This window comes from Scleropages formosus, chromosome 1 (genome assembly GCF_900964775.1).
Source record: "Scleropages formosus chromosome 1, fSclFor1.1, whole genome shotgun sequence".
Classification (NCBI taxonomy): Eukaryota; Metazoa; Chordata; class Actinopteri; order Osteoglossiformes; family Osteoglossidae; genus Scleropages; species Scleropages formosus.
Window position 1 is genome coordinate 41,586,531 of NC_041806.1, and position 18,055 is coordinate 41,604,585.

General features: G+C 39.4%; 1 protein-coding gene across 1 annotated transcript in view; it reads left to right on the forward strand.

Moving 5' to 3' along the window:
- mei4 (meiosis-specific, MEI4 homolog (S. cerevisiae)) overlaps positions 1–16,257 on the forward strand; it is a 30,970-nt gene extending 14,713 nt beyond the window's left edge. The window contains exon 5 of the mRNA XM_018743548.2: positions 15,797–16,257. Coding sequence (XP_018599064.2) covers positions 15,797–16,057 — 261 coding nt within the window. The 3' untranslated portion in view covers positions 16,058–16,257. The remainder of the gene's footprint in view (positions 1–15,796) is intronic.
- The last annotated feature ends 1,798 nt before the right edge of the window (positions 16,258–18,055 follow it).

Sequence of the window (18,055 nt, forward strand, 5' to 3'; positions counted from 1 at the left end):
TGCACTGCGGCTTAACAAACATTCTGAAAACGGCTTGCAATCCTGCAGCTGTCTCCCAGTTCGCACAAGGGATAACACACTCTATGCCATTGATGCAGGAAACAGGATTAATGATTCGCTCCAGCAACATAAATGGAATTTAACAAAGATTGCATTAAAGCTGTGTTGGAGGATGCAGTCTGTAGCTGTACTAGGAACTGATACCTTTCAGAGGTTTATCTACAGGAGTGTTTTTAGTCTGACTGCATTTGGTAGATCAGTGGTAAGTAGTACTGCTGCTTTTCGCTTGAAATTTCAAATCCCACCTCTTGCTGTAATACCCTTTAAGAAAGTGCTTACCCTCAATTGCTCTAGAAGTTATCCAGCTGCATAAATGGGTAGACTTAGTGTAAAGGGCTTAATTTTATATTGCTTTGTTGAGAAGCTTAAATTAAATTAATGAATTGAAACGTAATTTCACTTAGTGTTTTCATATCCTGATCTGGGAACTCTGAATGGCACATCCTTATGTTTCTGAATATTGGTAAACTGAGAGTTTGTTGCTAGAAAACGGTGATAACCGTTAACTACTGTAGTTTCCAAATGGTTAGTTATTTCAGATTTTTTTTACATCTATTCCATCTTTGGAAGGTGTGTGATGTCATTTATTTGCATAATGTTTCTTTTATGTTCTTTTTGGTTTAAATAGGGGGTGTGGTGGCGCAGTGGGTTGGACCAGGTCATGCTCTCCAGTGGGTCTGGGGTTCGAGTCCCGCTTGGGGTGCCTTACGACGGACTGGCATCCCGTCCTGGGTGTGTCCCCTCCCCCTCCGGCCTTACGTTCTGTGTTGCCGGGTAGGCTCCGGTTCCCCACGACCCCGTATGGGATGAGCGGTTCAGAAAGTGTGTGTGTGGTTTAAATAGTAGGGATGCTTCAGTTGAAGAACAGTTCCTGGAAGACAATTGAGCTTATATTTTTAACCATAAATGAGTCACAAGGTAGATGTAAAGTTGCTACTGTATCTCAGTACATTAATCTTTCCTTTTGAAAACACTCCTTACATGTTAGCATGTGAGGTCTTACATGTTTTAGAAACATACTGCATTGGTCAACATCTGTCATCTCATTTTTCATAGTAATGAACTACAAGCAGTATAGTGGCCCAGCACTTTGTAGAATATTGTTTGATCTGGGTAAGGCCAAATGAATGACTTTGAATGAGAATGAGTTTATTTCATGGATCTTTCTGCTATCATTCTGCAGTTAAAAACTGTTGCTATGCACATGTATCATTTTTACAGTCTCGACAAGCTTGTTCACAGCTACCAGATTCAGAGTCTATTCCATGAAATGTAGTAGTTTTCAAAGCACAGTAAGTTTCTTTGGAGTCAATGTTAACTGTGTAGCATTACAGTACCAGTCTCCCCATTAGAGTGACTCAGATACACAAGCTTAAAACTGTTATTATATTGTGTACTGAATGGAATTTTCTAAACACTCTTCTAAAGTGTAGTGTTCTTTTAGATCAAAGTATACTTGCGTATGTTTTTTGCGCTATATTTGTATGATGACATGCAGTATTGTTCTGAACCTATTATGGATGTATTCCAAAAATGCACTACCTTTTCGTGTCTTACACCTTTTTCCAGCCTGAAGCACATTTTTCAAATTTAGCTCCTCTTATGAATACGCTGTATTTATTTGTCATTATGTCCTGTAATAAAATTTTTTAAAAAAGGCTTTCAGGAAAGGGTTTGGTGCAATGTTGAATATATAGGGATGTGTAGAGCCATTTTTATAAGCTCTGAAATTAGCAAGAAAACAAATGTCTGGATTTTCAAATGGATCATAGACTTTTTAAGTGCTAGCCAGTATTTATAGACCATGTAATCTATACAGCTTTATGTCAATCCTATAAAAAAGAGGTAGAAGGTTCTCTCAGATCTAGAGCACCATGATTCAACTCTGTGGCTGCAGCCCCCATTTTTATTTATCTGGGAAGGAAACAGTAGCCTGTCTTTTTTAAAACTTACTCTCAACACATAACTTTGATTTGCGAGGAGGAAGATGAGATGTTGAAATGTTGCCCAGGCTAGTGATGGTCAGTAATGATTCCATTCCAGTACTCCTGAGCTGAAGTCCTTGAGGGTGACGTTTTAAGAAGATGGCTTCCTCCAGTTCTTCAGTTGTATTGTAAATATAAGCGTACTACTTCAGAGACACTCCTTTTAAGACTTTCTATCCATATGATATGTAGCAGTTTATCAGTATTACAAACTTGTCCAGAAATAGCAAGTACAGAAGAAACTCTTTGAGGAATGGCAAATGAAAAGAAACACAATCGAAAATGGAGCCAAGTGTATGTGCAGCTTTTCAGTCAGTGTGGTGGTGTGCCCTGCCTCGATGCCTGTGCCTCCAGGATAGGACCACTGCAACTTTGGACCACCTCAACCCTGCACTGGACAAGAAGTTATTAGTAATAGATTCATAGATAGATAGATGTATGGGTGGAAGGAAGTAAGGAATAAAGAAAGGAGGGAAACGACCGTTATTGTCCATTGTAAGATTTAATGACATGTTGTGAAGCTGTTGTACCTGAAGTATCTCACTGCATACTGCCATTGTACATTTAAACACAGTGCATCGGAGACATTTCCACAAAGGACTTCTGTTCACATGCTGTAGTGACCTCTCCCTGTGGAGAAAAAACTACTCCTTAGGGGTGTTTTTACATTTACATTCACATTTATTCACTTAGCAGACGCTTTTCTCCAAAGCGACTTACAATGGATACTATGTAGTGTTATCAGCCCACACACCTTATTCACCAAGGTAGCTTACACTGCTAGAGACACTACTTACAGTGGGTCACTCATCCATACACCAGTGGAACACACACACTCTCTCTGTTACTCACACACTATGGGGGAACCTCAACTGCATGTCTTTGGAGTGTGGGTGGAAACCAGAGTACCCAGAGGAAACCCACGTAGACATGGGGAGAACATGCAAACTCCACACAGACTGAACAGGGATCGAACCCACGTTCTCTCGCACCATCCAGGTGCTTTGTTCAAACTATTCCTTGGGGTAAAATTGTTTAGACTTTGTCTTCTATTCTATTTTAATTAATTTATTCATCAACAATAGCTGCTTGTCCTAATGCAGGGTTGTGGAAGTGTGGATTGTATTCTGAAGGCATAGGGCACAAGAAAAGGCGCACATTTCTATATTTACATTTATTAATTTAGCAGACGCTTTTCTCCGAAGCGATGTACATCTCATAGAAAATACAATTTGTGCATTACCTTAGGAGAAAAGGACATAGCTGCAGATGTGACTCCACACCCTGGACAGGGACATTTCAATAATTTTGCTTATGTGTTTATGATACAAAGAAATAAAGCTGACAAGGTCATGGCCTGTGTTTCTCGATTTGCAAAACACGCGGACGTTTTGCTGTTATAGGTGCTGTGTTGAATGTATAGCAAGTGTTTGACATTAGATGACCTACATTTGAGCATGAGATTGACTTTATTTATGCTAGTGTATCGGTTTTCATGTTCTAAGAGCTTTTCATGCTATTAATAGTTAATTGTTACATGTTTATAGTTTACTTCTCAAAGGTACCCTGAACTGCTTGTGTAAAGAAATTACTCTGCCGCATAAATGTGGAAATCTTTCTAAACAGTTTTACATCGTAAGTAGCTATGGAGAAAAGTGTCTGTTAAATTAATTAATAATAATAAGATAGTATAATAATAATAACATAAGAATCTAATATTTCAGTTTTGGGGGGTGCGGTGGCGCAGTGGGTTGGACCGCAGTCCTCCTCTTCGGTGGGTCTGGGGTTCGAGTCCCGCTTGGGGTGCCTTGCGACGGACTGGCGTCCCGTCCTGGGTGTGTCCCCTCCCCCTCCGGCCTTACGCCCTGTGTTACCGGGTAGGCTCCGGTTCCCCGTGACCCCGTATGGGACAAGCGGTTCTGAAAATGTGTGTGTGTGTGTGTGTGTGTGTGTGTGTGTGTGTGTATTTCAGTTTTGCTTCAGATTTACCATAATCTATGTTTGTTATTGCTGAGCATATCAGTGTAATAGAGAAGAATCTTGTCTCCATCTATTGCCTATATAAAAGAGATGATTCCAGCCACCACCTTCTAACCCCACATTTGTACTAGCAATTATTGTTTCCATGGTAATGTAGAGGTTAAGACACTAGATTTAGACACAAAATAGCCAGATTTGTACCACGAAGTAACAAAGTCCTTATGGGTTTGAGATGCTAAATATGTACATACTGTATGTCCCAAAATGTCTCATACTGGCCATTGTACAGAATAAAATACCTGTTGTGAAAGTAAAATGACATGAATGGCAAGAATGTATTTGTACTGAATAGTGAAATGGTATGTATTTTTATAAGATGTTCTAACAGTTTTTCATTTTACGGGATCCTGTTATATAAGACATGTGTTTGCCAACTTCTCTTGCCTGCAAAAGTAGCCCCCCAATGCACAAGCAAACTCGGTCGGATGCCCCCATCGCTTTGTCCTCCTTTCATCAGAGGGCCTAAGTGCTCAGAAAGCGGCTAGTGCTGCGCTCTCAGCTGCCTGTAGCGAAGGCCAACTGCCAGCTTTAGCAGGTCGTATGTATCTTCTCCCTCCTTCCAATGAGAAGTGACCTCCTTTTTTGAAGAACTAACAGGCTCAGTGTTAACTACCTTAAAGAAATTAAACTAACCTATGTATCGAAAAAGCAGAATTGTGGCACATATCTCCCTTCTCGGGGCTTCTAGCAAAATTACAATGATATAATAAAATGACAAGCATGGCCCCTCTGTGATTATACCTCATTGCTCAGAAAACCAGCAGGGCTATGCATCATCTGTGGTTCAGCCCAAGAGCGCTTCTGGTCTGATTTTATGGATATGCTTGCTGCTTTTATTAGGTCTATCATGCAGAGAAGCATCAAGAGAGGGTATGTGCATGTGGACCACTGCTGTGCTGAAATTGGGAGCCTGAGCCAGAATAAAAACCACTTGGGAGCATCAGCACAACGTGATGGTTTCTCATTTTCCGTAACAAATCGTGATTTTTTTCATTTCAGCATTATCATGTGCATTGAGACTCATGATAATAAAAAAAACATATACAATGTTTGTCCATAAAGTCAGAAGAACATCATTCATTCGTGAAAACAAAGAAAATTACATTTAAACTGGTAAATTCACTTTGCTTCACTGTACCCCTTGTAAAACCCAGGCTAGTGTTTGGCTTCAGCATACTAGTGATAACCAAGTGGGTTTTTTTATCAGTATTTTGAAATATTGCCTCCTTTTCCTGTTTTTCTTTGCATTGTTCTTGGGTGAATTTATGGTGGTGATGCAACTCTGCAAACAGGTCATGGTTATTGCTTAGACTGCTTAAGTTCAACAGCAGCTTTGCATTCTGGGTACTTGAACCCCCAAGTTTTCTTTTTACTTATTTTGGTGATGTAGGGAAATTTCGCACACACACACAGGCTTAAACCACTCGTCTCAAGCAGGGTTGCTGCAAGCCAGAGCCTAACCCAGCAACACAGGGCGCAAGGCTGGAGGGGGAGGGGACACACCCAGGACAGGACTCCAGTCCATCACAAGGCACCCCAAGCAGGACTCGAACCCCAGACCCGCCAGAGAGCAGGACTCAGCTAAACCCGCTACACCACCACGCCACCGCACCCCCCTGTAGGGAAATTAAGTCTTTTTAATTTAATTTCTGGAATTCCACTAATAATAGTCTCTGTCTCAGTTGTCACTAAGTACATCATGTTCAGCATGAGCACAGGCTGACAGTGTGAGACAATGGCGATGCCAACTACATCTGTTTGTTCTTTCTTCAGCTAGCACAATGATCCGATTTAGAGCCAAGGCATTGGAATTGGCAGACAGTTCGATAACAAAGATCAAATTTGTTTCTTTCCACACAGCATGCAGATCATATTATAAGTCATATTCTAAGACTTTGAGAATAAAAACGAAGCCATTTGATCAGTGTGATTAAATGGCAGGATTGTCAGTGTGTCACATTTCCGTAATCATAAATCGTTGCTCTTATTGTGTCTTGATGGACATTTGATGTTCTGCAGGGACCAACCGCTAGAAGCAATTTGGTTTTGTTCAATCAAAATCAAGTGACATAAGGATAAATAAAAGAAACCATCACAGACTACTTAGAAACATCTGCATAATAGTTGACACGGGGAACCGAGGAAGCCGGGACTGCTGGACCCAAGTGAGGGTCATTTGTCTGGACTCAAGGGATCAGGAGAGTTCTCGTTGTCGGGGACAGACGAAGGGTCAGTCAGTCGACGGTCAGAGTTAGAGCAAGGATCCATGGACGTGGTCAGGAGATGAAGCGAAGGTCGATAACCGGAGAACAGACAGGAAACAAGGGTTGTGGGAGAGTAGGACATCGCGAAGGAAGGCGTTTTCCTCAAATGAGATTCCGCGAGTGTACGGGAGCTGAGGAGGGTCTTTTAAAGGAGAGTGGTCAGTCAGGTGCTGGACTGGTGTCAGGTGCTTGATTGTTGTCAGGTGCAGGCGTGGACGTGACAATAGTAGATCAGAGCTTTGAGCCACAGGAAACAGGCAGGAGTGCTGAAAACGAGGGGAACCCCTCACAGACTACTTAAAAGCTTCTGCACGTTACAGCTTGTGGGTTGCTTTGCTTTCAAACTTTTCTCCAGTTCCTTCTATAGCAGTACTGCTCAGGTTGCCCAGGTGTACTCAAACATTTCAGTGTTACTCTGCGTCTCCTGTTAGGAATAAAATGGTGGCTTCAGAGCTTCATTTTATGAAAAGTGTTGTTTTCGTTCTTGATTTCTTGCTGTTTCCTATTTATTTCTATTGCAAACAATTACTTGAGACCACACACACTTGGGTTTTTCACATCCCAAGCAGGGCATGTCCAGAATTGATGAGTGAAACCAAGTTTTCAATTTTAAAAATCTTGAATCATACTTGTTCAGACAAATCATTTACCTGTAAAGCACAACCTTAAAAGCACTGGCTATGCAAGCTTTTCAGAGAAAAGGGACATTAATTTTGTACTCAGCTGTAGCGCACAGTTGTCTCCCGTCGTGGGGGATAGCAATATTTTCCCTGTAAGCACCTTTGCTAGTCAGTAAATGGTGGGAAATTACTGCCTAATTGAAGCTCTAATGGCAGTGGTTATGGCATTGATTATTTCTAGGAGAAAACAATTTTTGGAGGTCTTTGTTCATCATTACACTGCCTATGCAGTAGGGTTTATTGAGACCTTCCCTAAATGCCATGCATTTATTAGTTTGTGAGTCAGAGCTTTTGTTGAGAACTGACTGTCAACTATATATGCTGTAAGTCCTTTTAACACAAGAGTCTATATTGTCCATTTAGAGATGTGTTGGCAAAAAGAAAAGTACAGGTCAGATCAGTTGAAGGGGTTGTCAATGACTAGATTTGTACATTTGCTTGTTTGTTGTTGGTTTGTTCATGTCACATCTCACAAAAATTCTTGAATCTTATTTTTAAAATTTTATCCTTGTTGCATTTGTTGTTCTGTAATTAGATGTATAATTTTCCCCTGAGGACACCTGAGGAGGGGCAAGCCCTGAACTGACACTTATTATATGTTGTATCCTCTATGGTGATAGGCTCCTTTTGGGAGCATTGGGAAAAATCAAGCAGCTTCAAAGGATTAAGTCAAGAATTTGTTCCCCAACAAACAGCTCTTGAAAAAGCAGTTATGTACACTTTTCCTTGAGGAGAAGGTGCTGAAAGTTTTTATGTTTTCTACTGAACCCTGTAGCTCCTCAGATTACGGTGGGGTGCTGTTATAAAGATAGCATCATATGAATCCTGAGTTTTCTAAAGAGAGTTAAGCACAACATACACATTCTGCTGAACTTCACATTTATGCAAAGTAATTAAAGCTGTCAGACACACAGAAATCACCCTCTTCACAACTCAGCAGTATTCATAGACCCTGGCCAGCAATTCTGTGTAACCAGAGGTGTTTCAGTCAGGACTCTAGCTGATGCACTTATCGCTCCCACTCCTGCAGACAGATCCATACAGGTTCACTGTCCTGCAGGAATGGTTGTTGTCAGATTTCCCTTGACTCACTTGGCTGCCATTCTTCCTTTTGTTGCCAGGTTGCCATTCCACGAAAGCATGCTGCCAAGATATGCACTGCAAAACAGTTCAGATTCCCATTGACGGGTTGAATAATGGTGTTAACAGACAGAATATTTAGAGAATGCATGCTTGTGTGTGTATTTTTTTTTCCATGGTTTAATCTTTTTTTTTCCAAAGCAGTTTAGGATTTTACCCTTTTATAAAACTGGAAATAAGATTTGGGATGGTAATTAATACATATTACTCTAATCAATTTTCAGTTAATAGCATGACAGTAATTTCATCTTTATTGAAATTATTCCATGTACTTTCTTATCTGACTTCTTAGAATAATGTGACACAAAATGTGAATCACCGTGGCAAAAGTTTTAGTTTGTAGTGCTAACAAAGATTACATTTTTCTGAAAAAGTTAAGAAAAAACTAATTTCACTGCTGATAGTTTTTCAGGCTACATCCATCAGAGTCATCAGAATGGCTTTAACCTGGTTTAGAGTCTTTCCATTTTACAAAATGTTTTGAAGTATCAAGGCAAAGCTTAAAAACTTCAGATATGTACTAGTTGAGTTTGGTGCTAGATGTGGTAATGGCAATTCACAAAATTCAGCAACCACCTTTTGTGGAATGTCAACAGGTGAAAGCAATCTTTAAGCCCAAATCAAACAGAATTTGTAAGTTCCACAGAGCAACAGGTTATTTGGGGAAAGAATTGTGTTTTTGGCTGTCAGTTTAAGCAAGGTAAACTCTGAAAAATGATCAGCGGTATCACTGACAAAAGTGGTCAGAAAAAGTGAGCGCAGAAGAAAAAATGTTCAGAAAATGGGGGGTTATTGATTTTTTTTGGGTAAAGGTGAAGTTTGGAATCAGCACATTTTTTTTCTTGGATCTTTTTATTTGTAATGTAATTTTTCTTTCACAAAGAGGATAAGAGCTACATTGTCAGTCCAGAGAAAATCTTTAAAGATTAGGCATAATAGAAAAAAGCATTCTGCTGAATATTGTGTTCTAAATTCAGGGTTGGAGGTGACTTTTTCCTTTTTAGAAAAGAGATGGTGAGCTTTGTCATGAAAGCAGCTATGATAATTTACCCCTGAATGTTGTGATACAAAATTTCTGCATCATTTAAGCGCTATAAAATATAGCTTTTAGCAAATCCCTTTCTCTAGGACATAAGGATAGGTTTCGTTTTCATCTTTGTCTTCGTCTGTCTTTATCCTCTGTGCATCAGCTAAATAGGTTCTTCTACGTACTTTGTTAAATATAACTCCTTTCCTGTTTTATTTTTCCTATATAGGTCATTAGTCTATGGCTACAATGTGAAGCAGCTGTTTTTCAGAGTAACATACTTGCGGTTTTGTGTTCTTTTGTTTATTTCTTATTTTTTTAATCCTGGGGCATGATGGAGGCTGTGTGCAGAACAGTCTCTGTCTCCTCGATCCAAACACTTGCAGCATTCTTCTCTCTGACCGTCATTTTGCCATTCCCCATTATCCAATTTACACTCCAAAAGTACAGTGTTTCCTGCATCAGCTTGAGAGGAACAGTTAGCAGCTGGGCAGGAAAGGCTTTTCTTAATTCCACACCAATGCTTTCTTTGCTGGGAATGGCGTTCTAAGTTTTTAAAAAGACTTAACAAAGAAATAAATATTTTTGCAAATTTCAGTGCTGGACTCTGCTTTGACCTTAGACAGATGACTCAAGCATTTACCATGTGACCCACATGGTCCTGGTTCTGGATTAGCAAATGCAAAACAGGCTGGAGGGATGTCTCGCTTGTTCTGGACTAACTGTCTGTCACAGAGTATGATGAAGCTCATTGTACACACACTTTTTAGCGGTTCACTCATTATATGCCCAAAAGGCTGTCAACTCAACAGCAGCCCTGTCAGTGTGGATGTCCGCTGGATTATAGCCGTTGTTCTATATAGCCATGCATGTGTGTATGTGTGGGTGTTTCACTGAGCTTTTCAACATAGTGTCCTGGTGACTGAATCTGTCTTAATGCCTCATCATCCTCCCTGAAGGTGTCAAAATTCTGAAAAATGAAAAAATCGTAACCCATCTTTTGCTTTTCTTCTAAAACGATTGTGTGTGTGTGTCTTTTTAATTTGATATACAGTGCCTTCATAACCCCTCTGCTTTTGCCACACTTAATTGTGTTGTGAACTTTTCTCAAAATGGATTGAATTGATTCTTTTTGTCATTAGTTGACATACAATACCCCCACCAATTAATTTTAAAAGTGTTTCCATAATTGCAAGTGTGTCCATTTCAATTTAGTAACTATTGTGGATGTCTATAGCTGTAATAATACATTATGAGTCATCAGTAGGTGGACAAGATTCATTACTGGTCTCAGCTATGAATATAAGAATTCAAATACAATATGCAGAGGCATGTTATCACTTTTCAAGTCTTTATGCCAAACTATGGAAAGCATTCAACAGCCTTTAGTTTTACACAACCATTCTCCCCACTGAGACTGCAACTAGAGCTAACTTTAAAAATTATTCTAAAATAATATAAAAACTATCAAATCTAAGGTTGGGTTTCTTAATATTCTTGTTTGTTGGGGTAACCTAAACCTTGAAAATAATATACAAGTTCCCTGAAACAAAATTCAGTTATTGACAATTTGCCTTTGTTTCCTGTGTGTCATCTTCTTGGGACCCTGTTTATATGGGTGCTTAGCGACAGAATACAGGTTCCAAGAGCAGTGCCCAGTCCTCCAACTTGAATCAGCAACCTTGACTCAAATTACTTAACTAGAACTGCAGCCTTTAGGAAATTAATGCCTTCAGGATGGTGTAGAGCATCATACTGAAAAACAAGGTTTGTTGTGGATTCATGTGAACTGCTAGCACAGCCTCAAATGTGTAGATGTACTTCTAAGGAAATTTTTCAATCTGATTTTACTTAAACTAGATTTTACAGGCAGCTTGTCAAGAACTGTGCAAATTCCACTGGCTTCATATTGATTCCATAAGGGTCAACAGATCACAGCCTGTGGTAGAAATGATGTCTGGTGAAGATAATGTGCGCTCTTACAAAATAATCTTACTCCCAAAGACACTTATTCTATGCGACAGCAAGTAATGTAGTGGTTAGAGCTGCTTCCTTTGCACCCAAAGGTCACAGGTTTGAATCTCATCTTTAGTAAGGTACTTCCCATAAATTGTACCACTCAATATTACCTAGCTGTGTAAATGGGTAACTAATTGTAACTAGATTAACATTGTCAGTTTCTTTGGAGAAATGCATTAGCTAAATGGGTTCATGTAAAGATGTTTAGTGTGTTCATTATCCAAGTTATTTTACTCTTTACTGATCATGCTGAATTTCTAAAACTTTGCTCAGTATACTATTTATCGACAGAAGGCAGACATGTTATTCAGATTGTAGTGAAATTTTGTTTTGTCTAGGGGCTGATTTTGCAAACTATTTCCCACACCTAGATCAATATTGCTGCAGTGTGACTTGTGGGGTGCTAACAAGGAGACCAAATCATTTGTGAAGTCATGCTTACACACACAGTGTATCAGTGAAATAGTTTAATTCAGTTTATTAAAAAAATAATAGATCATAGAAATAAGCTACATGAAGGTGATATTTGTTATGTAAGTTTGTAGATGGAGCTGTGTGCAGATATTTATAGGTATGTGGCAGTTTATTGTAAATGTGGATCTCTACACATTAGCCTAAATCTTTCAAAAGCCTAGATGTCCTTGAATTTTGGGCAGTGCATTATTAAGTTAGCTGTAGTCACTCCATATTTTCCATATGTCTTGTATAGTATAAATCCAGTGAGAAAAAAATAAAAATCATTTGTTAATTTATATGCATAGAGCAGCAATGCAGTTAGTGAAAAAGAACCTGCATCCTGTCTCAGTTCTATGGTTTTATATATCAGGACATTTACATTTATTAATTTAGCAGAAGCTTTTCTCCAAAGTGACGTACATCTCAGAAAAATACAACGGGTGCATTACATCAACAGAAGAAGAGACTTGGGTGCAGACACATGACTCTAAAGTACAGTTAATTTGTCAGATTCCATCATATGAACCACTATATATCAGATGAGCAGCTACATAAAGGTTTATCCATCATCAAAAAATATTCTGGTCCTTATCAGGACTTAAAATTAAGTAAATGTATCCTCAGGTATGCCAACACATGGCAGATTGCACTATGTCATTATTTATTAACAGAAAATGGGCCAACATCCTGAAGCCATGTCTAAAAAAAAAAGTAAACCGTAGCTTGTAGAGCAGCAATAACTTGATGTCTTTTTCTGTGTGAATTTGTCAAACCCTCACATTGTTTTAGAGGAATTTTCACCCACTTTTCTTTATAGCGTTTTTTTAGTTCATTGATGCCTGAGGGCATTTGTTTATGCATACCTCTCTCACACAATCTTACCACAGCATCACAATGTGGTTGAGATCTGGACTTTGACTTGGTTGTTCTTACATCTTGATTTCTTTCTTTTTGTGCCATTCAGCTGTAGATTAATGAGAAAATAGACAGACTGACACCACCAAGTGACACAAACTTTATGGGTTTGAAATATAAGTCTCATACAAGTGTCTGATACAAGGTGTTGTACAGAATAAAACACCCATTGTGAAATTGCAGTGGTTCAGTAGTAGGCAAAACTGCTGTTGTACTGAATAAGCCCACTGTATTTAAAGGGGTATAAATTTTCATAAGCTGTTGTGGTGGTTTTTCGTTGTAAAGGACCCTGCTATATGACGACTGAGTGTAGATCATCTGAGTTTACTACAGACAACCTTTCTTGGCTATTTTCTGTTTCAGCAGCTCCATTGGGAGAACGTGCAAGTCAGAGAAAGTAATAGTCCAATTTTACCATTGTCAGCTGAAGGAAGTGTTGCTGTAAAAAGTGTGTGTGTGTGTGTGTGTGTGTGTGAGAGAGACTTTCACATTTTTCTGCCCTTTGGTTGTGCTGGCCTTTCAGTATTGAGCTTCTATTACATGTATCTCCTTCATGTCTCCACACATCAAATATGAGAAACAAGAGGAAACCTCATTAAAACAGCACGGGTTCAAACTCAGATCTTACACAAATTTTCTGCTGGAGACAACTAGATTTGTTAAAAGTCCTTGGACACAACAGGCTAAACAGTGGAATCACCCCTAACCTGAGCCACATTGTTTTGCTTTATTATTCTTTATCCAGTCAGGAAAACCTTGTGAATATGTGGTCTTAGACTAAGTGAGAAATAACAGTCAAAAGAGTGTTAAATTATTTCATCCAGCCCTCAGCCAAAACATCTTTATCAGAAATTCTCCAAAAACATTATCATGTGTACCTGGGCATGAGATTCTCCCTGAGAGTGAAACCAGAGCTCAAGGATTATACTGGGAATTAAACTGAAAGATTGATGACTGTGGCTCTAGTAAATAGGTCAGGTTGGGAAATGAAAGATGAGATATAAGGTCACTTCTGCATCAGGAAGCCCTAAGGTCCAGTGTCGAAATAAACAGTCTCCGAAAGGCTTGTTTGTCTCCCGCCTCTTGCCCTCCCTAACACACACCCTCAGTGTACCTTCTGTATGTTAATATTTACTCAGTCAAAATTCATAAGGTTAGGCATTCAAGCTTTTCTGTATGGATTTTTATTTTATGGAGTATAACTCATTTGCTGTTAACAAGCATCCAAATGAAAAAATGTGTTCTTGGTGTCAGATTTTAGTAAAACTGACTGTCCACCCTTATCACTTTCAAAGAGGGAAAGTAATCTCTTTGTAGGTAAAGCCGCTATAATTGGTTTGTGTTCTAAACACAATGAATAACTGGATTTTGTGTACCTGTTTGCTCTGGAATTGGAGTATATTGCAGAATATATTAGGCTCTGTTGTGCTTCAAACTGCCTAACCCACTAAAATTTCCCAACTGGCTCTGAGCTGGGAGTTCAATCAGCGCAGCTATTTATATGCTGTTCCGGGGTTCATGTCATCGTTAGAGTTTCGAGCTGGCATCGGGAGTCCAGCGTTGCCACAATCCCAGCAGGCACAGTAGTACTCTTGTGGATCGGAAATGGGAAGAAGGACTTTCCAGAAGCTGACAAGTGATGGCGGAAGCGGGTGTCCACAGCCAGGCACAGTGCTTCTCTTTATCTCCTTCTGTTCAGTGTTTCTGTGGTAGGAAGATTCCTGTGGAGCAAAAGAATGGGGAAAAGCCAGTTACTGCAGAGCACACATAAAAATGACTGTAACTGATCATTTACTTATGATCAATGACTGTTAATAATAAGTTTTCAACCTAAATAGAAGTTGTATGTTGGGAGGTGTGCCTGATTGTAAAACTCAGACCTCTTTCTCATACAGTTCTAAGTTCTACAACAACTGTAAATGCTAAATTTTATTTTAAATACTGAATGAAAGCAGTATATTGGGATGGTGAATTGGGCTAAAAGTTTTTTTGCAGAAATAAGAAAATATTTCTTTCTCACTTTATTCTCTCCTTTAATGTATGTTTCAGGTCCTTTACTTCTTTATTAGTATTTGAATTGCATGTTGTTCTGCACTCAACTTTGGCACCTCTTTCTTGCTGCCTTACTAAGGAGGTGCGATGATGGCTTGTGACCATCCTGAAAAACCTCTTTTTCACAGTTCTGAATTATTATGGACTTTATGGATTATTCATTATTACCAATTATGGACAATTATGAATAAGAAAAATGTTACAAGTGGAATGTGTTGCTGTTGCCGATTTCCAAAATGCAAGAGATTCGGTAAACACAAGATTTATGACGCTGCTGCTGGCATAACACAGCATACTGTTTTACAGTAAACTTTTTTATAGGTAGGAAGAGTACACGCTAAAATGACGATAAAAAATACAGTATAATAAATGCATAAACCAGTAACATATGTGTTTATTATCATTATCAAGTATTATGTACTGTACAAGTACATAATTGTATGTGCAATACTTTTATACGATTGGCAGCGCAGTAGGTTTGTTTACAGCACTACGAACACGTAACACTTTGTGCTACGACATCGCTAGTCAATAAGTTTTCATTCCATTATAATCTTATGGGACCACCATCATATATCCAGTCGGCCGTTAAGCGGCCAATGACTGTATGTGTAACTGCCTATTGTAGTCACTGGTTGTGGAGGACTGCAGGTACAGCAGCTGTTTTGGATGCGTTGGTGACCATGTAGTTGTGGTGCTCAGGTAGGCAGAGGAAATGTACGATATTTATAACACTCCTGGAATATCGTTACTGACACTTCATCCAGTGCGTTTCCCTCAATTTCAGTTGTTTATCTTTATGAAGTGAATTCCCAGAGCATTTTACATAAGATCGGTCACGAAAATAAAGCACAGATGGATAGACATGCAATAAACAAATACATACAATTAAAAGTAAGACTGTGGGGAGAGAACAGCAGAAGGCAGCAGAGGAGAAGAAACAAAATTACTGATGCTGGAACAGAAGAAAAAGCCTCTGAGGGTCCAAGGTCCAGTGGCTGAACAGCATTCCTGGCCACGCTATATTTGCACTAACATAAGGATGAAAAAGATTGTCAGTACTCCAATACTCTTTGAGCAAGGAGCAAGATGGGCTAACATATTTACACTTGTCCCTGCCAAACTGCCCTTGACCTCTGTGGTGTCCGTGTATTTCAGAATGAGAGTGAGGCACTTGAGCGATTTGATGTGGCCCAGTACGAGAACATGATGTACCTCTTCTGGATCCTGGAGCAGCTGCTGCGGGAAGAGAGTGTACCAGACTGCAGTGCACAGCGCCGCTTGCCAGAGTCAAGGCCTTCTCTGAGTGCCGAGCTGAGCCGACTGGAGGCCAATGTGCTGCTGTTGTCGGATGAGTTCCCCTTGTTTGCCATCTACGCATGGAGGATCGGGGTCTGTCTGAAGTCCACAGCGAGCTGAACGGGTGAGCTTGGCCTGTCCTGTTATTTGTTCCCTCCCAGTGATTTCAGTGATTTCCATTCCAAAGGATTATTGGCATTCTGCTGTCCCACCCTGTCTCTTGTGAGGCCCATTTTGTAATGCTGAGACACGATACTCGAGTATGCTAAGCTTGAAAAAACGCTCAGCTCCCAGCACTTCGATCGTGCAGGAGTGACAGGCTCAGGATGTAAGAACAAAGAAAAATTTTTTTTCCAATGGAAATTCAGCATGTTTGGGATGAATGCTTTTTAAACAATGTGAGGTATAAATGATGGAATTGAAGCTTTAGATGTCAAAACTGTATATTGGAGGATGTCAACAGAAAGAGTCCTTTTCAGTTTTATTGTTTCAGTCAGAGATTTTGCAGTATATGAATGAATATTTGAGGAAAAATAAAATCTCAAAACACCATTTCCATTTTGTTATGAAAAGTGTAATTTTAACAGCGAATGTCCAATAAAACTGTTTTACCTCGATAAAATTTCCTTGTAACCATTGTTATAGGGCACTTTACTATTTTGAAACGTGTGTGCACTTTTGTGTCCTTTCATCTGAGTCTTTTCTTTCAGCTGTTCTTTAAATATATTGTTCACTAGAAATGTTGTCCATAAACACCATTTCTGAAATGTGTGCCAGTTTTGAGAACAGAGGAACCCTGTAAAACTTTTGAACTGTGCAAAATGCAAAAGCTCCATCCCTCAGCTTAAATTGAGTGGTGTGTCATACCTTAAGAATTTAATGGAGTGCTCCAGACTTTCTACAAAAAACAGATTTAAACCAAAATGTATATTCAGTCAATTAATTGTGGAAAAAAAAAAATTATTAATGATTAAACCCAAATACATTTCAGTATGCCATAGGCTGTGAAATTAGTAGCATTAAGCTTCGTTAGTTTAGTTGATTCATTAAACCCTTCATTTACCTGCTGGTTTTTTCCAGTCAGCTTTTCTTGAAAGAAGTCTGACCTGGCTCAAGTATCTTCCATTTACTGAAATGCAAAAATCAAAACTAGTTCTTGGTGCAGATTTGCTTCTGCAGCATGTTGCTTGCGAAGAGCCTTTTCCCACATCTGCGCAACTCAGACACACTAGCGCAATGCATCATCCCTCTCCCACGTGTGGAAAGAGAAGCACGCGGCACCCTGAGCCCACAGGGCACCGCACTGTTGTTGACACACACTGTGCACCAGCAGAGAGGGCTGGGAAAAATACTGGCCATGCGTCACGAATTACTGGCATGCTGCGGTTCACTTTGTGCTGATATCCATCATTGGCTTTGTTGTAGTGCGGGAGCCCGGCCCTCTACCTGAGATCGTCTCATCTTTCATATCCTGTTGGTGGCAGGGCAGGGTGGAACAAAAGGAAACAGACGGCCTTTACGTGCTCAGAGGTCTCAATGCACAGTGGGCTTCATACATAGCATACTGGGGGTGCCTTCGGCTCTCAGCACTTCTTAGCATTCTACGAAGAAATGAATGATGCTGCCCCTCCTTTGTTGCTTTTTTATTCCAGTGGGATTTTGTATCTATATAAAGGCACCAAAAATGTGGACAGAGGCTAAGACGATGCACAGCTTTGCCACCGTTTTAGTTTGCAATAGTTTACTAGCAGTTCTGCAAGTTTCCGAACATGACACGAAAACCTCTCAGGTGAATGTCAGAATTTGCTGGATAATTCACTAGTTTCATTGTTTTGGATGCTACACTTGATCCAAAATTTTATGCACATGCCAACGTAAAAAGAATTCTGGATATTTTCAGAGCTCTATCCATGTATGCAGGAGTCATAGTGTCGGTTCCATTTTTAAAAACTATGCAGAATTTTATTGTGTTTTAAGAGTTATAATAAGGAATTTACATTGCATGTGAAGGGAATTTGTGAAGGCAAAACTAAATATTTTAGATGTGTATTATACCTCGTATAGTACTATTTTAGATTATATATTGTGTGTGTATATATATATATATATATATATATA